The sequence below is a fragment of the Gobius niger genome (assembly GCF_951799975.1).
Source record: "Gobius niger genome assembly, chromosome: 8".
Lineage (NCBI taxonomy): Eukaryota > Metazoa > Chordata > Actinopteri > Gobiiformes > Gobiidae > Gobius > Gobius niger.
The window spans coordinates 20,692,452-20,714,956 of NC_136859.1; the positions used below are offsets into that span (position 1 = coordinate 20,692,452).

At 42.3% G+C, this 22,505-nt stretch overlaps 1 protein-coding gene across 1 annotated transcript in view; it reads left to right on the forward strand.

Moving 5' to 3' along the window:
* znf407 (zinc finger protein 407) overlaps positions 1 to 22,505 on the forward strand; it is a 127,666-nt gene that overhangs the window by 44,930 nt on the left and 60,231 nt on the right. Inside the window, exon 5 of the mRNA XM_079561109.1 lies at positions 9,927 to 10,001. Coding sequence (XP_079417235.1) covers positions 9,927 to 10,001 — 75 coding nt within the window. The remainder of the gene's footprint in view (positions 1 to 9,926; positions 10,002 to 22,505) is intronic.

Here is a 22,505-nt window from a genome sequence, read left to right on the forward strand (position 1 = left end):
TAACTGTACCTGTGCGGAGCGTCTACAGCTGCAGTTTAGTGGTGAGTGACGATGACACACATCGCCCTGTTTGGATGCGCGCACACACGCACGGCAGTCAGATCTCGTGCACTCGCGTTGTTGTGACGGCGGGTTGTCCTCGGCCAGCAGCGCCGCGGTCCATATGGACCCGTGTCCAAAGCCCGCGGCCGGTGGGACGGTCACGTGGTGGCCTCTGGCCAATGCCCGCGAGCGGAGGGACCACCACGTGGGGGCCAAATGAACATGGCAAGTCTTATATAGCGCGTTTCCAGACGCTCGTCGGTGTACAATTGGTTGCAGTATTCATTCAGTCCACTGCGCACCTCAGCCCCCACCACCAACCACGCACACAGTCACTACTGTCGCCAGGCTTCCTGGTGTTCCCAAACGGTCTCCCATCCCAGTTCTAACCAGGCCCGTCCCTGCTTAGCTTCAAAGTCGGTATGGGAAATAAACATGGCCGCGCCCAGGCGTCGGCCATTGAGAGAGCGTTTTCTATTATAGATTCTTTTTTAAATATAACCATTTTGCATTTAAAAGAATACTTATATATATAGCGGCGGAGTGATCTGCTCGGTTACCGGATCAGTAGTTTGTTTACCTGCGGCCGGCATTACTACACGTGGTATTCACAGAGGAGCTTTCTACAAATCAGATATGGCAACGCTTGGAGGACTACTCCATGATTTTGAAGAGTTTTTCAATGCAGGCTACTAGTTATCATAGACATGCGCTCGCCTAGCATTAGCCTAGCACCACTAAACTCTTCAAATATAAGGACGGCATGAATTACATAACGAAAAATATTTCCAGAAATCAACAACACTTTGGATAACTAGGAAATGAGGCCCTATGTCAAAAATCCTGAAATATCCCTTTAATTGAAGTAATCTTTTGCAGTAAAATGAGTTAGTTCCCTGTGATGGAGTTGTCCTGGTCTGATGTGACACTCGTTAACTTCAGGGGGAAGTGCTTTGGTAGCAGCAGCAGCAGCGTGTCAGAGGTCAAGGATCTGACCAGTGGTGCCAGCCCCAGTGTTATCCAACTGTATCTAACCCACATCATGAGACGGTGTGGGTACATATTTCTGCTATTACAACTGACCGCCTCAATGAAAAAAAAGAAAAAGAAAAAAAAAATCCAGCCAGTTTTAATAAATAAGGCATGTGACAAGTCCGTCCTTTGCCATAAAGATCTCTGACAGGCGCCGTCTGGTAATAGATTAGCCTAATTACTGCGTCCCTGAGTTTAGATCACAACGTCACGTACTCAGTCTGTCACTCTAATAGCCATTACACTCCTCTCGCCCACTCGCCTTCTCCTAATGTAAAGTTGTAAAAAAAAAAAAAAAAAAATCAGCCAAAAGGAAAAGGTCGTTCTCATTTGCATGCCTGCATTCATTAGAATATGCGAATATGCTAAGGACTGGAGCAGTTTTGCTTTTGCACGTGCAAGTGATGAATGGCCAGCGCGTCGCAGAATGGGCCGAGACGCAGGCTTCGTCACCCTCATCTGCATAGCGCACCTTATTTACTTATTTATTTTACTTTTGAGTGCATGTTTGGCATGATGCATCTCGTTGTCTACATATTCGGGTGGAACCTTTGCAATTCACCCAGATCCCTTTGACACAGTGCTTTAATAAACGTCCCGTATAGGAGCCTGGGGTCCTCACGAGGCTATAAAAAAAGGAGTTCTAAGCTGTGTATGTTTTGATATAGTCACAACAAGAAGATGCCCCAAAAAAGTCGAAAGTGTTTTTGCTATTGAGCGGTGATTCAACTTGTAGAGCATCAGAGAACGTCCACAGTGGGAGGGATGGAAGGCCTGAGTGTTTTTTACGGAAGGTGGGAGTGGGGTATTTTTTCTGAGGTGGAGGGCGAGTTTCCAGAGAGAAACTCATCTCTTCGTGCTGCTCAGTTGCTGGGGCGGCAGATGGTGGGTGTCAAGACAACGGCAGCAATAGCCAAACAAAGACGTCTTTTGTGTGTGTGCATACTTCCTGAGAGGTGTAGAAAAGTGCCTGAGCTCTGAGTAGGAGGCTCAGCATCTATAACAACACTTAAACTGTGCATTGTGTGAATTTATAAGCTGTGTTTACACCCAATTTACGTAAACCCGTTGCGTGAGTTAATACTAAATGTACTATCTCGAGTATTGCTAACAAAATCTGAGTACTGATATGAAACTTGCAACAGTGATTGTAAATACCACTACTTCTAGAAGATTCAGACATGTACTAGATGAAAAAAACACAGTAAAATATGGAGACAATGTATTAAATATGGTGTGATATGAAGGGATATATGCTCTAAAAGGAAAACTGGGCGAGATATAAAACAAAACAGCCATATTGGAACAAAGAGCTTCACAATCTTTGGGCTAAAGCAAGATCAGCTCAAAACCACTATCTTAAATCTAAAGAGCCAGATGAAAGAATTACCTTGAAGAAAGAATAAAAACAGAATGCTGAGAATGTTTCCACATTGTACTGTATGGCGGTAAAAATAACATGCCACAGCTGTGTAATCTTTCTTTTTGTTCATGTCTGCTTCACCATCCATCCCGCTGTTAAGCATCTAATAATGCTCTCTTTGTTGGAATGATGTTGTAATGACTTATTTCGTTGGTTGGAAGAGTGACCTTAGCTGCCCTTTAGAGAGGCAGAAGGATAATGAGAGTGGTATCTGGCCGACTGACAGGCCTGACATCCAGCTACGCCCTTCACTCAAGACGCCTGAGAAAAGAGGGAAAAATGAACGTCAATAGTGAGCCCTTATGTTTTATGGATTATGTGCTTGAGCAAAACTATAGTGAGAGAAGTACAAGTCTTGCTTGTCATGTTGCCCTGCTTCGTTTTAATGTGCGAGAGCAGTCAACAAAACAACAGCGATGGAAATTAGAGGCTGTCTTTTTGAGTTTGGATTCATTTTCAACTCAGTTCACACCTTTTACTTCTTTTTCTCTATTCTTTGCTTCTTCAGGTTGGACTGTAAGGTCTAACTGTGATAAATATTGGGTTCAAGTTAGTACTGCAGATTCAATATAGAAAAAATCAGTCGTGATATTGTAATGCAAGCAGACATTTACACTCACTGTTCTAAAAATATCTGGGACACTGTGGGCGCACTATACCTTTAAGATAATAATGTACAGTTGGGCCAAACCAACTCCAAATTTAGCTTGATAGACAGTTTCAATACCATTACTTGGTTGAAACAATGTTTTCAAGTACATTACATTGTATTGTACATAATTGAAAGTCCTTAAGGAGGTTAAGGCGCAAACACGTTTTTCCCAAGCCCATACAAATGGAGAGATTTGAGTTAGAAAGTGCATCTGTCGCCAAACCAAGATGCAAATCACTGCAGGGTCGGACGCAGTTGATCTGCTGTGGCAACCCCTCAAGGGAGAATCCGAAAAGAAACCGGATCTTACTGTTAATTTACTCTCATAGGACAGCAAATGGCAACTACAGTAAACACACTAAATAAATCATATTTGGGAGTTGGTTTCTTTGCGTGTGTGCGGGGGCTTAAGGTCTCAGGGCTGGTGTTGCTCTGTATCCTCAAGAGGCTCAGAGAAGGCTTGGTGTTGTAAACGGACCCAAGTGCTGCTCTGTTATCCTGGTTTAATCTGCCCACCGGGGGCCAGGCGGTCGCTCGCGCAGGGGCTCATCTCTGCTCCCAGAAGGATCATGAGACGGGGCCAGAACTGCGTGCAGAGGTGAGAGCAGAAGATACTGCCCCCAATTAGACTCTTTAGCATCAGATAAGGGTTTGCAGAGCTGTTTATGAAGTCACAGTGGATAATAGTCAACTGTTTCAATCACAAATGACTCTAATTGGTAGTTCTCCTGCTCACATTTTGAATTGGTTGAAACGATTTGATTAAGCTAACTAAGTGACTGTTCTTTGTATTCTTGTCACATCAGAAAGAACCTTATTAACATAGCGCACAGAAGAAAAAAACAATACTCAAAGCCCTCTACATTATCATCAAATCATATATTTGCTTTTATAGGAATAATGTTCGCCATCTATCAGGCTTAATAATATTGAAATAGTAAAGAACAACCCCCAGTCTTCACCCCGTCTCCCAGTGCACCCAATACACACCTGAGGAGACCTCGAAACATAAGGAAACCTGCATTACAAATTACTGCACATCATAGAAATTGTGCAGCAAGCTTTTTAAAATACCAGCGCTGCCAGTGAGGCGCTTTGTAATTTATCCCTTCACGGCTGTTAGCTGCGCTGCACAACGGTGATTTATTTGGTTTAAGAGAAGTTTTGTTTAGAGAGATAATGAGCAGGACTTCTCTTTAATGATTTAACACGGCACTGAGGAAGAGAGAGGGGGAAGAGAGGAAAAAAAAGCCCATATATTTTTCATATCTTTAACTGCACTGCAGAGAGGAGGAGAAGAAAGGAATGAGAGAGAGATGCATTAGCAAGAGAAGCTAACAGCCTTTAACAGCCTGCATTTTTGATTCATTTTGTTTTGTTGTGTAAAATGAGAGTTTTTCACCTCCCAGTAGCACAACAGTACTTTAAGATGTTATGTATTTCAATTAAAATGTTTCCCAGCTCTTGTTCTGTTTTCATAGTGAACGCCGTTGCCATCAATAAAAAAGAGAATCTCGTTTGTGCTGATTCCTTACAATGGATGTGTTTGGTGAAAGTGCTGCAGCCATTTGTGTAACTGTCTACTTTCATCTTGACGCCTTGTGTTGTTCTTTCTTGTTCAGCAATTTCAACTTTCTCCCCTCACTTAAGATTTAAATCCCAAATTAAAGCTTAATTAGAAAATATAATGAAGCTCAGTAGCATAATATGCAAACAGTGCAATGACGCCGTGCGCTGAAGGCTCTGTAACATTGAAAGTGCCATAGGCGCATAACGATGATCATATCAATAATAGATGACTTCATCAATCGGTATTCTCTTGAAGATGAAAATGCGCTGTTGGGAGCGGTCTGACTCTTTTTTTTTTATTACATCTTTTTTCTTCCTTCCTCCCTGTCTTCCTGTAGCTTGGAAATGTCTGTTTCATCTCACATTAGGCTGTGCTCTGCATAAGTGCAGGTGGAACTTGCTCTCCTCTAAATGATCCTTTAATGGAACAGTGTGCACTGGAGCTGGGAGCTCTATGGGGCGCTGCCACTGTCGATGAGAACTTTGCCTCAATCAATCCGTCAAGGCCCATCACCTGCCTCAGCAGATGATCCAAAAACCCCTTTGGAGAGGCAGAGCATTTTATGTACCTCGTCAGAATAGAGGACAAAATGTGCACATACACATGACGGATTCACCACAAGCTTCAGCAACATAGAGGTGACTGTTTCTCTGAGACACTTTATATTGAGCAGTTGTCAGAGAAACAGTTCCTCTCTCTTGTATTTTTATCAAGATCATCTTAGAATAGATCAAGTGTTGTGAAAGAAGCATGAGCAAAATCAATTCTGATGGTTTAGTTATTTATTTCTCTTCCCAATATCTGCTGCATTATGGGACACTCATAAGTGGATCTCTTAGAGGCCCAAGCTATATTGATGTAAAGTCGCCTCATACTTCCATCAAACAAAGCGACAGCACCACAAACTGCATTTGCCTCTGCGTCTCTCCCTGGTTCGCATTCACGGCGACTTATCCGGCTACTCCATCATGATTTTTTCATATATTCGTGTTGCTTTTCCCTCTTGTCTCCTGTGGCTTTTCTTCTCCATTCCTCCATCACCATCTATCTCTGCATCTGCAAATTCGACACCACATTTAGTTCTCCCGATGTGCTGCTATAGGCTGACTTGTAGAACATCCATTAAAGTTAGCCCGTAAACTCGGCAGAATCGCTTTCTTTAGTCCTTATTCGTGATGTTTGCCTGCCCGTCTCCATGGCGGGAAGCAGTCACTCTGTCTGTCAATAAAAGTCTAATCTTGCCACTTCTTGTTCCTGTCTGTTTATCTGTCTGTCTGGCATGTCGGAGCTGTCTCGGCGCTCCAGGGTTGCTGTCAGCCAAGTGTTGGTTTGTGTTCTTCTGTCAGTTCAGCTGCCTGTCAAAGCCTCTCACAGAAGACATTTCAACTTACCTGCATGCCACGTTTCACTCACTTTATTTGCTAAAAAACACATTGTTTTGTTTTCTACGAAGTATGACAAGTACTGTCAACGTGTTTAAGTGTAATGCTCCAGTATGACCAACACATGCTGTCTGTTTTCAGTATAGAGTTTTTTCTTTACGTTCTATTAAGAGTGGATATTGTGTGACTGATATGATTCATGGTTAGTTGGTTCGCACTTGTCTTGGTGAGTCAACTATTATCAAGTAAGTCTGTATGGGGTCCATTTCGATAATGTTGTTTTTAACATTACGATTTTGCATGTGTTCTGTGCACTGAGGAATTGTTACTTTTGCAGTGAGTAAATACAAGGAATAAGCATGTTTTTTTTCCTCCTCATTTGTCCAATTCACAGCCAACCTGTAGACCCATAGCTGCTGGGATAAGTGGGTATTGTTAAATTCAATATACATTGTTGTATTCTGTCAACAACAAGCAATACTCTATGGTTATATAGTGAAGTCATTCAACATAAGACATCACACAGTGTGACACTGAAATGAAAGGTGATTTTGTATTTCCTTATCGTAAATCTAAGCAGAGACAGATGGATTGTGTGGACTATTCAGATGCAGTGATGGCAGAGGAGAGGGTCCCGGCTGTGAGGGGAGATGGAGGGGGAAAGTGTGCATCGGGGAGCTACCTGCTGCTGATGGGAGCCGCAGTCAGTGAGCGATGCAGGCCGATCCAGCTGTGACATTAAAGCAGCAGGTGGAGGCCATCATTAGGACTGGCACAGGATGAGCCCGCACACACTCATTTCTTTGGGGCGCAGCAGACCTCTGCAAAGCGAATGTGTCTGTGTGTGTGTGTGTGTGTGTGTGTGTGTGTGTGTGTGTGTGTGTGTTGGTGTGTACTATATGTCCTCTCTAAAAGAGCTCAACCATAGTCCCATAACTTTAGGGAGCACCAATGTCTCCTGCCTACATCTGTGCCCTATGGAGGGGCACTATTCCTCTGTAGCAGCCAGCAGCTCTGCCTGGTGAGGGTTGAGTGCTTCCTACATCTGGTGGTTCTCTGGTAATGGTTTTTCACTTACCTTTTAGCCAATTACAATACAGAAGTTTGTTCAACTCCAGGCTAATTTTTCAGCCCAAAGATTTGCCTATGTTGCATTGTTAAGAACTGCAAACGGCAGGCAGAAAACTTTCATTCTGAAGAAAAAGAGAACTTAACACCTTTGATCTGATCTATTGACGACCAGTGAGCAAACAGTTGTAGTGATGCAATTTTAAAGCTAAAGCGCATGTTACATTACTCGCATTTACCAAATATATTCTGTCATTCCTTCCTCAAAATGTGCATGGCTCTTGGCAATCGCTGCTTGCGATTTTGAAGGTTGGCTTATAGCTTTTCTGTGCCAAGTGTTGCTCTAGGCCCTTTCTTAGATCTCCATCCCTTCCAGACCTGTGGATGGGCCTATCCAGGAACACCATTAGGCAAATGAAGTTGTTTGTATCCAATATTGACATGTTATCTCTTCATCGTCAGGCGGCGGAGGAAAGAGAGGGAAAGATTGTAACTGTGGGTAATTGAGCCGTGTCTCCCCTGCTTATCGGTAAAGCTCTGGCACGTCACGGACCTAACGAGCTGTGGCGCGCCGATTAGTCTGAAGGGAAAGTCGAACGTGAAACAGCAGAGCCTCTGTCTTTCTCTTTCCTTTTTTCATATCTGCAACGGATATTATGAGACTCCCTGGAGGGCACAGGCACAGCCTTATTAGTTCATTTCATGGGGGGGCAGAGAATTGATATGGATGAATGGCATGTTAAAGTATCCCTTTGTTAGAGTAACCATCTCGGCTGATAGTTGAGGCTGATGATGCGGCCCACGGCAGCAGGCGACGAGCTGCGGCCTTGACCTTAGTGGCACATGAGTTCGCAGCAGGGCGGGGGGTCGATTGCACTCACTTTAAACAAATGGATGCGGTCTTTACTGTTTGGTTTTATGTACGTGACATATAAAAGGCTTTTGTGGGTGTTGTTGCCCATAGCACTTGCCACACTTTGTCTGCTGTCTATCATTTCTCATGGAATTAGCCAAAGTGTGTGTCGCCCTGACAATTACATGGTGAATAACTCATTATGAGTGTGTTTGCATGGTTCTGCGGGCATTAGCCACTTGTTATTATTTAGGCTTGTGGATGTGCATTCTGAATATGCATGTTTGTGTGTGTCTTTGCCAGGTGCCTCCGCAGAGCATTACCCATCTTGCTCTCTGAGAATAATCCAGGAAAAATGGGCGAGATGAGAATCTCACAACATGCCAGTTTGATTTGTACCCCTCGCAATCAAAGAATGCTAATTAAAATCATATTTTGCATATGTCTTGTCTTTCATACGCATATGCAAATTGGCCCTGTTGCCTTTCAGCACTCTGTAATTAGGTTTATGAAGGACAGCTGTAATACATAATTAACAGAAATGTTTGCAAGCTCTTTTTTCTTCCCGTCTAAACACAGCGACTTAAACAAGCGTAAACCAAGGCCGTGATTTTCCCTCAAATCTATCAATTCATCCTTATTTTGTCAGAAATCTCTTAATTATGCTGTTTGTGTATTTATAGATGATGCCATCAGTGACAGCCCTTTTCATTCGGGCACAAAGACTGAACATTTTCATCTTGTTATTGTTCCTTATTGGAGTATACAAGATGTTTCTATGCACTAGTTTAACTCCGAGGCAGAATTCTGGACATGTGGATGGATTGAGTTCGGAAGCAATAAGAAAATGTAGAGTGATGGTAACGAGGCAAACAGTGGCACATGTTTGAATATTTATATGGTGGTGTTAGTTAGTGTGTGCCTACGGGGCGAAGTGACGGACGGGACTCTTGTGTGTGTGTGTGTGTCCAGACGTTGGATGGGGGACTGGGTGACATAAATGGCGAAATAATTATGCTTTTGCTTCATGATAGACTGACTCCAAAACATTGTAGGAAAGCTTCAGAAGACACAGACGGGCTTGCCGGAGAGAAAACAGAATAATGATCTACAGCGATCTACGGCGCTGGAAAAAAAAAAAAGGCAAAGTGAAAACCTCCCGAATAGAAGGAACGAGGAGTCCCACAGAGGAGGGCGCAGTGTGCAGTGACAGTGCCAAACACTGGGCCGCTTGTCCCGCCTTGGTCCCTTTCATGTCGCGCAGCCTAGTCCCTGGCCTTCAGATGTGGTCACTGTCACCCTGTGGGCAGTAATCGGAAGTGATGGGTGCTAAACCAAAAGGCAACTGCATGAAAACACTGGAGAAGCGGCTTGAATGTTCAGAGTAGTTAGTGCTGTCATCCCTTCATTATGTTTTCATATGCTGTTTAGGAGACACAGTAAACTCCCAAAGTCAGGACACTGCGGTCACTGTCAACTTGTGGTGCCAAGGCAGTTTGGACTGCTGTGCGTGCCTCTGCTGAATATTGTGAGCACGGTGGAATCTGTCTAATAGCATGCATATTTTGTTGGCACATTGATATACTGCATATGGTATTCTTTACTTGTACATTGTCATTTAACTGTCTGACCCAAATGGCTTTTTACTCTTAAACAAATACGTTAAATGTTAGCAAATTATACGTTCAGTGGTTTCACACGAATAGCTTTCATCAATTAACACAACAATGGTTATTCCACCTTATAATGCTCCGACAGCTTAATAAACCATAATGTTACTGTCAGGTTCTGCTCTGGGAAAGGTCTACAAATGTAAAACAAGGATGGAAGAAAGCGGATTCAAACAAAGAGTTAGTGTTTTACTACACGATTAACCCAGGACCTCTATGCCTTTGTTTTTGCAGATGGGCTTTTGTGATGAAGAAACACCTGAGCACCCACCTGCTGGGAAAACACGGAGTGGGACAGCGTAAAGAGAGGTACACAGACGCCTGCTTTTTTAATGCACACACAATACAACTGAAGCATCAGCCATCACAGCTACAGCACTAATAGAACTTCTAAAAAGTGTATACTAGGAATTAGGCTGTGTGTGTGGTATGAGCCGGTAGGGGTAAACATGAAAAGTTATACCAGTGATAGAAAAAAATACCAAATATAGTGTGCATATGCTTCACATTTCAATAAACTGAAACCACGGTCTGTGTCTAGTTGCAGTATCGGTCTACCTCGTATGTATTTGCAATGCGGCTGTCAAACTCGGTTTCAAAGATCTCAGAGCTGCAGCTGGCAATTAAATTAAATTAAATCTACAATCTGGGTTTTGCAGCCTTCAAATCTAAAATTCCCACAAGTTAAGTAACAAATTAAATTTAACTCTCGATCCTCCTCCTACCAAACGACTTAAATGACTTTCACTCATTCTGTCTGCCTTGGTCTCTTGCTTATCCTCTTTTCTGTCAAACTTTATCTGGCTTCCTTCCTCATCTCACACTCTGGCCTCCCTCTTGAATTAAGGATGAATGATGCGTATGCGCCAGTGTGTTTGTGCATGTTTATGTGTGTGTAATACCTCCCGCTTGGCCCTGTCGATCAGAAGCAGAGCAGTGCTGTCAGTTTGTCAGGGTCTGTGAGAACAAGAAAGATGTGGAGATGAAGTTGTGAGGCCCCCCTTCAATTCTGACAAGCCAAAACGAGATGCTAAACACCTCTCAATCTGTCAAGTGAGCTGCTAAAATAGAAACAGACCTGCTTTTTCATTATACCACAACCAAATTGATATTTTTGACAACATGTGCTATTGGGTTTGACAAGTGGCTGTGCGGCCAGATGCCTCTCCATCTCTGACAGTGAAAACTGTATTTATATTGTCAGCTGCTCATCTGGATTAGATGAAGGCAAGATCTTCACATTGTCACTTATTCCAAAAAAAAATTTTCTACATGTTTTTTTCTCCACTGTGTGCACAAGTATTACGCCAATGAGTTTTGAGGGAAAATAGCTGCGTAATATTGCTGCACAGTTTGAAAATCTGACGTTCAAAAAACTCACTTGAACTTAAGCCTGTCACGATAACAAATTTGTTATAACAAGCTCGATATATTGAGGGAGGAAAGTATTGTGATAAATGATATTATTGACTCTAACGATACTGGATACTGTCAACTCTCAGGCATAAAAATACAGTAAACCTTTGTTCTAAAAGTGCATCATCATATCCTAAAATACCACACAAGCTGCACTAAACATGAAATATAACGGTTTGCAACGTTTTACAAAGAAGAAATAGGGGGAAATGTTGATAAATGTACAGACTATAAATATCGAACCCAAAAATATCGTTTAATCGTTATAAATGATAAGTCAATATAGTAATTATCGTGACAGCCCTACTTGAACTCGAGTTCCCATAACATTACATAGAATAAATACTACAATCTATGTAACATAATAAAAATGGGTGTACAATCAAAGCACTAGACAGTTTGCACACTGTAATCAAGGAATAAAAATGTTGTACAATATCCTCAAATCATTGTATTTTATTAATAGTATGCTTTTTGTTTTACAAAATAATCAACAAAAATGTGTTATTTCTATTGAATACAGAACACATATCAATCAAATGGAAAGAATAAACAACCCAGGTAGCTCTTAAAACCCTTTTTATTGCGCTGCATTTTTGCTCATAATAGAAACCTGGCTATTTTTGTCGAACATCTTCATTTTATTATGTCGTCTGCAAAGTATTCCCGTGTGGAACTTCACTCTATTTTGTCTCCGAAAGACCCCTTTGTGTCAGTGGCTTGTACATTATAACTCAGCGACACAGCAAGGTCAGCAGGAACGCACACACTCGCACACTCACAGAGACTTGAATGAAGCTGCTGCACTCGTGTGTGTTACCTGATAGCATTGAGCTCACTCACTGCTCCTGTCACTCCACTCAGCCATGACACATTATGTCACGCTTCGTCATTACATCACTCACACTTTAGAAGTAATATTGCAGATGCGAAAACACTCCTTTTTTATTCACCTACTCGTGCGCATGCTAACTGTCATCAAAAGACGGCCGTTTTCCTCCTCTATATGGATCATTCACCTTTCCACTTTTCACATGAGAGAGAGAGAGAGAGAGAGAGGACAGCCACAAGGTTTCTTCTATTTAAACGGGTAAAATACAGCGTCATCATTTTTCTGACGGTCCTGCAGACAAAATTTATCTCATCATTAATTAACCATCATATTTTCAACGCTGAGCAGCTTAATTAGCACAAGGTCATTGGGGAGGGCTTATTAAGTGGAACAAATTTGGGCACCAAGTGTAGGAAAGAGGAGGCAGAGGACACAGGGAAGGAAGGAGCTCGAGAAGGCGATACGTACTGAGCAGCTTTGGCCTGCTCTGACAACGGTCCGCCGATGATTGATAACTGCACTGGTTTTGAAAGACCTGAAGACTGGGAAAGGTAGATAGGGGATTGTCGTACGTATGTAAGTGTGTATGGGGGTATCTGAGAAGGCAACCTGGGACCAGTGATGGGGGGGTGTGCTGAAGGGGGGGGGGTGTTTTTGAGGAGCGATGGGGGTTGCAGGGGGGAGCCAATTGCAAACATATGCTGGCTGGCAGGCAGCGGAGAGATGGATTGCAGTGGGACAGTGTCAGAGAGGCAGTTTCATCACCATCTCTACTACGGCCCTGTTCACCTGGTATTTTTAGAACACGAGGGAGATCTGTTAGTCAAAGGAAAAGAGGAGGAGGAGGAGGAGTGGAGGGAGGGCGCTGGAGGTAATGCCAGGATCTACTTAGCCAAATCAGTCCCAAGTCAGTTCAGGTGAAGTGTGGATCTCAGAGGCACAATGAGAAGAATGAAGCAAGGCTGTACAAGTTGATATGTTTTGGCCCTCTGAATAAATTACCGGTTCTTATGTAACTTTATCCACTTACCCAGGCTTTGGATGGGCTCGTGCTTCACAGTTGGAAGGTCCGGGTTCGATTCCCACCAGGGACGGGGCCTTTCTGTGTAGAGTTTGCATGTTCTCCCCGTGTCTGCGTATGTTTCCTCCGGGTACTCCAGGCCAGGATGAATGAGAGTGTGTTTGAGGGTGCACATGGGGAACGACGGATGGAAATTAGCCCAAGGCTATGATCTGATGTAGCTTGTGCATTAATATGCACTGTCCCAACCAAATAAACAAATAAACAAACTTGGACGAGTAGTAAACTTATTGGGAAAATATTAAAAAATACTTGCTTAGCAGCTTCTCAAAACTTTAGTCACTATTCATTCGCCCCAGTCCCCACACACGGATGATGGTAAGCTGTGACTCACTGCAAAATACAGTTGGATGTTTTCTCAACTATTTTTTTTATTTACATGACATTATCAAAAACATTCACTTTATTGCTCTGAAAAATACGTTTAGAAATTATAACACGTTAACTAGCGCCAAACCTTTTCCTGACCATTTCTGACTTGTGCCAAACCTTTACCAGACATCTAGTAAGCTATTGATCTATTTTACATCTTTCTAAATAAATGTTGCTGCTGAAATTTTGTGAGACCACGTTTAGAAGAGTTAAACAAACAGACCAGAGCAGATGCACCGATCTGCTTTTTTCCATCAGATGCCAATATCTGCCTTATTAAAAGTAGGCTGGATTAACTAGGTGTTACTTCCCAAAGGGTTTTCTATCAAACAAGGGGTCGAAGGTAACTTTTCAATTTAGTCGTCGTTCACAATAAATAAATACTAAACATTTTAAAGTAAGTGTATTTTCATGGTCATTAATTTGGCTATCCGTTTTGATTGTTGATAAAAGTAAATGAAGTTCTAACATTAAAGCATTTCAACACTCACATTTTTATGCAAATAAGGAAAACGGCCTGGCTGTCCTTTCACCGGGGGACAGCCGCACTCACTTCACTAATAAGTGAATAAGGCAGTCCCAACTGGTCAGAAGTGACGTTAACTAAAAGGCTAACGCGCACTGCAGTCGCCCCATTGGGAGAGAGGAGGACGAGGATTCAGAGGGGAGGATGGGGGAGATGACAGGCTCTGACTCCCTGACAGGTTCTGGGTGAGAGAAAGAGAGAGGGAACTGCTCCGAAGTGACACAACTGGGTCTCTGTCTCAGTCACACCATCGCTGCTCACTGCAGGCGTCGAGGGAGGAAGAGCGCCTTTGTCTGCCTCCATCTATCTGCTTTAGGGTTAGGTATGTAGGTTCGCGGACACTTAACTTCCCAAATCTGACGCACTTGACTTTTCATAACACAAGAACTTCAGGACATTGTCATAGTGCCTTGTGTCTGCTCACTGTTATTCCCTATAACACTCGTTATAGTATTTACAAGAGAAAACCCAAGACAAATAATGGTTTGACCGGTCAACTAATCGACAAAATAAGCACCAAGCATCTTGTTGAATAATTTTTGTTTTTTGTCAGGCGTACTCCTTGGGCCTTTCATTTATGCTATGAGTGCTGTCTGCCTCGAGGGTTTAGAATAAAGTAAAACTACATTTCAAAAGTAAAAAGACATGGTGTTGTGTTAAAAAATAATGCTCACGTACTCTCAGATTCATACATTTTTCTACCAAATATCTAAACAGCTTTCCTTTAAAACTTTGGAGTTTCACTTGCATTTTTTATCTGAAATTATTCCGAGTACCCTCTGCTATGTGCTTATGTACACGTACCCCTGATTGGGAAGCACTGCAATGGTATACAGACGTTTTTAATTTACAATACTATGGAAATGAAAGGATGCCAATTAAAAAACAAAACACACAAAAACGGTGTTTTGTTTTTTGGGAGGGGGTTAGAAAATAAACGTTGCCTTTTTCAGTAAGCAACAACGTGTGTATAGTCTAATTATAGCAAAGATGCAAAACAATATTTTATTTAAGTTTGTGAGATTTGTGCATCTGCTGCATGTCTCAGAATGGCTTCCGTCTAACTCCTCTGTATCTTAACAATATAATAATGGATTTACACCAGTGTAATAATGACTGACCTTCACCAAAATGTCCAACATTATTCAGTTAAATCCTACTTTGCAGGATTTTTTCCCACTACTTACTTAAGCCTGCGCTCAGTATCGTAAATGTTCTCCTCTCTTTCCTGGCCCACGCTGGCACCTAAACCAACACTTCAAAAACAAGGAAGTATAGCGTTGGAAGTTTGACTGACAGCAGTGACCTTGCCTCAATTGCTTGTAATTAGTCTTTTAAAAACAGGGCTCCGAAAGACAACTGACCTGTCTCGCGTACCTGTTTTCTTTAGTAATTGTTGAAATGCCTCCCATTTATACGCTTGTAATAATAAACTCCTTCAGCTAATACAGCCATCTTTTTTTAAATGAGAGTGCTGACAGGTCCAAAGAAAGATGTTTTTGTTTAAGTAGGAAAACATGATACAGGCTGCTGCCGAGAAGGTGGTCAGAGTTTCTTTGTGCATTTGCTGTTACTGAATAGTTAGAATGAAATCTGCGTTTTCCCCCCCTATTATTTAAACCCTGATAGTGTATGTTTTTGTGTTGCGTAACTGATTTAATCCCACAGAACAAGAGAAAAGATACAATTATAAAGTATGAAGCATGATCCAGAAATAGTTAGGATGATGCATGCTGCACAGGTGGGATGACTCAATAAAAGATGACAGGAATAGTTGGGGCGTCTGTTCATGGCAACATTGCAGAGTGGTCAACAGAAGTGGAACTACTCAGAAGGGCAAACCTGTAATGGAAAGCAACAAACAAACAAAAGTTGAAACACGCAGTCAGCAGTTACAGTATCCCTGTTATAATATGGGGTTCCGTTTTTAAGGGCTCAGTCCCATCACAGTGCGTTGACTAAGTGGGCATCTGGCTTTAATTCTGTGCCCAGAGCTTGCAACCGTGGCCCAGCATGCCGAGCGGCATGGCCATATTGGCTGGGCTCAGAGGGCTGGGAGTAACCAGGCTGCGGAAGAGCCCTGCCTGGAGCCAGCATGGTGGCAATATGGAGCAGAGAGAGCAGGCCCAGGTCAAGCCACATGGAAAACCCCACACTGTGCCCTGCTACACCATGGCAGTGAAAACATGGGATGCAACCTCTTTAATTTATATGTTACCAATATAGCTACCATTACTATACTACACTGTCTGCAAAGGCAATATATGTGAAACGGTGACCCCCAGATGAACAAAACAAATAATTTAAAGAAATACAAGGTGGAATCTAGAACTAGGCATTGATTTGCATGCTCAAAAATGTAATGTAAACGAATAATAAAAAGGACATGAATCCTGTCATCAAATGACCCCCTTTTAATGCTTAACCCAGTCAATCGAAGGAAAGCCCACTTTGAGTGTACAGTGCAGTGAGTACTGCGATCGGCAGATAAAGGCTTGATCTAGACAAGACCCAATTCATTAGAATAATTCCTTAGCCTTAATTATTGATAATAAATTGTCTCTTTAATCTTTCGCGTTCTTGCCTTTCTTATCTGCACGTGTCAGCACTTTGTCTCTTTGCTTTGGTGTTGGGTGGTGGGGCCTCATTTGCAGCCACCCAAGGGCAGCAGTCAGTAACACAGCACATTGATACAACTGTAATAGATAGATAATTATTTTAATATGCCCCCATAATGATGAAACACTTCACAAAGTGTTAACCTCGACTTTTGTGTGGCTAAGCATCATATTTACCCTGACCAAACACCAATGATCAGTGCTGGCGTAGTAATATCTTATCTGCAACATCAGCGCACTGTTTTTATGTGTTTGCACTCATGAAGCGCCTCAATTTCCCAGAGGTCTTTGCAGCTCTGTCCCGCTGTGGTACTGGCATGGCCTCAGCGACCCCCAGCTCACCTCTGTGTTTGCTGCTGCCCGCTGTTTGAACAGCAGCCAGCGATGGACCGGCGCGCAGGCTGTTTACCCTACTCAATATTTCATGGCGAATGAACACTTGCAGAATGAGGGATTGCGTTAATATTGCTGTTAAAATTAAGCGATAATTAAAATTTGTTAGTTTAAAAGCCATCGCAGTCTATAAAAGTTTGATTACTGGAAAATTAGGAGCATTAAGTTTTTATGGGTTGGCCTGTGCTATCACTTGGGAGCGATTTTTATGCACTTGTCATGGGCATATGGTGCAGAAAGTGTGTGTGTTTGTGGTTTGGTAGAAATGCATGTTGTTCAAAGCTGACACATAAATACTTAAGGAAATAAGAAACAGCCCTGCAGTAGCAACTTTGATGATGAACTTTGAAAATACCAATTGATAAATCTGCTTTTTTTTTGTTAGACCACAAGGGCCAGATGTCATGCACTGCTTTGTCTACATAATATTCAAGTCATCTGGTCAATGATCTCATATAAGCAACTCTATAGAGTAGCCGTCCCATGAATAAAGGGACCTCTGGGTTGTTATAATGTGGGCGTTATTAGTCACAAGGTGCAGCAGGGTCCTATTGTGTCCTATTACTAATAATAATGTAAGGTAGTAGCTGACAGCTCGTCCCGGAGTCGGCAGAAACACATCATGTCAGTGTAACATGACCTTGACTCAAATTGATAGTGCAGCTTTAAGACGGTCCCATTCTTTTGGGTTAAAAAAATATAGAACAATAATAATCTTTTATTGTTTTTTAAGAATGATGTCACCTGTCTCTGAACCCGAATGACATTACTCAAGCTGACAAGAATGGAAAGAGCGGCGCAATACAGAGGCACGACTGGGGAGCAAACTGTTGACAGTAGTTAGACATTATGCACAGTGGGACCAGGGGAAAACTGGGCTTTTGCCAGACTGTTTTTCTTTCTCTATTGAAACATCAGACTGTCATGGCTGAAATAGATGTTGCCAGCCATCACTAATGAACCAATTAATCAATGAATTAGCTGAGCAGCGATTAAATAAATGTGCACCGGACGGCCAAGCGGCAGGCGAGAATATATCCTGGGAAGGTGATTAACACACGGAACAGGCAGCCATCAACAAGGCACCATTAAGTTAGGCAACTTCCTGAACTTTTTCTGTTTTCAGCTAAATATAGAAAAGCTTAATGCATTTGTGTTTCTCTTGGCTCCTGATTGAGTATTAGAATTTGCCGTCTGGGCAAATTACTGTGACAAAACAGAGATGTTATAAAAGACAAAAAATAATCTTATGAGGAAGAGCTACTGCGTATATGTTCTAAAGATATTTTAGCTTACCGCTTTTTTGACTGGTTAAGGCCAATGCTAGATTAGACATTCATTCTTGCAAAAACCATTACATGACTAATTTGTGAGGCTATTCAAATTTTTACAGTATAGATTTAAAAGATGTGACTAACTTCATTAAAGCGTGTCAGGATTTGATTTGACTAATCAGTTAAGTCTTTGAGGCAATAAAAGATCAGAAATCTGTGACAAATTCCATCAGAAATCCCTGTAGCCATCGGCAGACCGAGCTAACGAAGTAGAACTGAGATGGCAGATTACGCTGCGCAAACAACAATGAAAAAGATAAACCACAGACCATTTCTACGGGTAACTATTGGCTCATTTATCTAAATTAGTGTTTATGTGCATCCAATATAAAAAATACAACCGAGTAGTAACCCGAGCTCTAAGTTAGTAAAACTCATTTAGGGCCTACTCTGGAAAAACTTCAAGCACAAATTTGCAAAGATATGCAATAGAAATAGAAATTGAAATGATTGTGTTGCTGGAAACAAATGCACCCATTTACGGAAACTACTGATACAAACCATCTCTTCATGGCGAGGAGACACACCCAGAGTGCAGATGTGATGCACAGCTCATCGGCGCATGCTGTGTGTCTGCTCTGCCTGTGTGGGCTATAGGTAAGTGTGATGTGAGCAGAACAACCATCATTTAGTTCCCAGTGTCCACTGCAGCTTCTCAGGCCCAAGGACAAGACAGTTAGGAGCAGTTTGTGGGCCTCTGGCAGGGACATCAAACAAAATTACTCCATTTTGTTGAAGGCATAACTGTTTCATTTTCTCTTTAATGCACAAATTGCTCACAACACATTGTTCTTCAACCTTTTGACATTTTTCTGAGTTACATATCTGTGCCAGTATATTGGATATAACACAGCTTTGTTACCTCATCAGTGAGTGGTCAAAAGAGTTTCCATCATCTGACCATTATTTGATATAGAGAAATTACACTTATTCCTTTGCACATTGTCCAACAGGCAAGTCACTGAAGTACAGCTTTTGTGGGATGGTAAACATATAAGCAATACTGTATATCCACATGCCTTTGTTAGACTTTGAGCCGAGCAATGATTAGAATTAGCTTCCCATTAGCCATAGGTCTTTCATATATCACATTATTTCAAAGCACAATGTCTCCCACATTGCAGATGTAAGCGGTGGTGGATGCGTGTAGGGCGTGGGAGGGCTGCTTGATTATGAGACATCCTCCGGAAGACCGCTGGAGTTGTTTCCTCCATTACTTAGAACGGGAAAAAAGAGGCCTTTTCACTATTGAGACTGTCACTCTCAATTTGGCCTAACGGTAAGCATGCACAAGGTCTCCTGGATATTCACCCTCTTCCCCACCTGCCCCCCCCCCCCCCCCCCCCCACCGCACATTCAACCCCCCCTGCACCAGATCGCCGTGGTGACAGTTTGATTAGATCATCAATCGTGGCCGTTAACAGTGGTTTTCCTGAGCACCTGGACCGGCAGGTCACAGCTGGCTCTGAGCTACTGCTGTCCCCCTGACCCAGAGCTGTGCACGTGTGTGTCTGGGTGCGCTTTGTGAGTGCCAGCATCAAACACATTGTACTAGATTGTCCTTTTGCAGGCATTTTGTTGTTCACAGCTTGTTATATTTCAGTAAATCTCCTCAAGATCAATAATGCCATTTAACGTATTCCATTACGATCTTGATCTCAGTACGGCTCCAGCTACAGTGAAAGAACATCAGCTCATATTTAACTTAAAAATATGCCACGGCATACTGAATACTCTGATACCACCCAAATACTCCTGAAACCCCACCTGTGCTGCCTCGCACACTCACACAGATGTTGTACACTGTAGTTAGGACCCACTGCTGCTTACAAACACACACATAATAAATTCACCTGCTTTCCTGCGTTGTCTCTGCGCGTATCAGCTGTTTCCGTCGTCGTGGTAAAGCTGTTAAATTTATGGGCTAACAATAATGGGACAAAGTGTGTGTCTCATTGCGATTCCTCAGGTATTCTATGATTAAATAAACGTCCCAGGTCTTTTCATAAAGCTTGTTTATGGCAGCGTGGCACCATATGCTACTGCTACACGGCCACCACACTCCCGTCCCTGCCTTTCTCTCTCTCTCCCTCTCTTCTCCCGCTTTCCGTTTAATTCAATGGCATTTTTTCTTTGTCTGCCTCTGTTTCTCTACACTGCCCTGCGCTTGCTCTTCCAGATGCGGCCTAGTCATTACTTTGTGGTGGAGTCATGGAGGAGAAGCTAAAGTTGTGAATTAACACGTAGAAGGCATTATGGAGTGATGATGATCTCCATCTGCATCGTTCATAGGTGCTACTTAGCGAAGTGCCTGCGCTGCAATGGCACAACAGTAACAGTGGAAAGCTGTTTCCAACTGCAGGATCTGTGTGAGAACTGCTTTGTGTTTGTGGAAGAAATGGATGTGAGTGTGGAGTGTAGGTACTGTAGGTGGAGTCAAATGCACTTTGCTATGTTGTCACAGAAATACGTCTACTGCATCTTCATCATCATTTTTATTTAAAGAAACAACTCAGATGAAAATCAATATTAAACAATGATATATAACAAAATGACAGTTGTCTTACTAAACTTACAAGGATATACAGTATAGAAAGTTATGTATAGGACTACATCAGTTTCTCCTACATTAATAGAAAAAATAAATTACATTTTCAAAATCTGTATTCAGTAGGCCTGTCATGATAACCAATTTGAAGGTCGATGTATTGAGGCAGGAAAGTATCACGATAAACGATAATATTGACTCTAACGATACTAGATACTGTCGACTCTCAGGCATAAAAATGACAGTAAAACTTTGTTCTAAAAGTACATAATCATATCCTAAAATACCACACAAGCAACATAAAATATAATGTAACTCAATTTGCTTCAGTTAGATGTCAAAGTTTTACAAGGAAGAAGTTGGGGGGAAATGCTAATAAATGTATACACGATAAATATCGAGCCCAAAAATGTATCGTTTCACTGTTATTTATTGAACAATAAGTCGATATAGTAATTATAGTGCCAGCCCTTGTATTCAGTATAAAGTTTTTACCTTAGTGTCAAAATCGACATTGAAACTACTGTGACATCAAGAATGTTTTAACAATGAGACGCCAAATTCTGACCAAAAACTGACAAATTCTGACCAAAGACGAAATGATGATGAAATAGGAATACCTGCAGGTTCTCAGCTAAATAAGGCGCAAGAGTCTAATGGACATGTGAAATGAAAAGTCGTGATTTTTTTTTTTTTTTTATGTCCCGTCCCTGTCAAAATGCTATAGTTCTCCGGTCCTCTGCGGCTGTGACAGTTTTGACTATGCAAACACAAACAAAGCAGAGAAAGTTGAGAATGGTAATTAATTCTCTGATGGAGTGTCTCCCTGTGTGTATTCGCGACTCAATGGACAGACAGAGGGGGGGGGGAGAGAAACACTGCTACAAAGCACAAAGTCAGAAAAGCAATTAACTTCTCCAGCCGGGACATGGCAGTAAATACATGCGGATGCTCTCTATATTGTCCTGCCGGGTTCACTACAGGCAAGTCAAGTGAGTTTACTTTTGTTAAGATTATTAATGGGCGTTTTTTACGTTAACCTCGTCTCGACTAATACACTCCACAATGGCCCAGATCACCTGCAGCCCCGTGTCCAGCCAACATTGTAGCCGCGACGCCAGTGTCCCTCCACCAATGACCAAGATTAATGGAACCGCAGCCGATTTTAATTAGCATGGCCGCAGTCATCAATTACGTCTGCCCCACCCCAAATACAAATATTGTTATATTTGGGGGTAAAAAAAAAGAAAAAATCTTGATTTATTTCATTGTAGTGGCCGGAGGAGTGAGATGAATTGCCTCCCATCATGGTCATTTGCAGAGATGAGGAGGAGGAGAGATGCAGAGGGAGGGGCCAGGGGGTAATAAGATCACAAGAGAGGGGGGGGGGGGGGGGGGGGTTGGGTGTCGCACGTATACAATGGTAGTAGCGGACATAGACGGGACAGTCCAGGGGGAAGTCTACAGAGACTACAGGGCCAGACTGGAGTTTATATGTTGTCCCGCAGTGGAACCTAACTCCTAATTAGACTTCCCTTGAACCCCGATACGTGTTTGTGGAGTCCATTAGAGGGGCGGGTAGTCATGTGTGCCAAAAATCCTTGACGAAACACGCAAAGAAAAGAGTTAATAGATGTTCAAAACCTGCGTCATCTCAAAAGCTAGTCAAAGTGAATGAATTTTCATGTTAAAT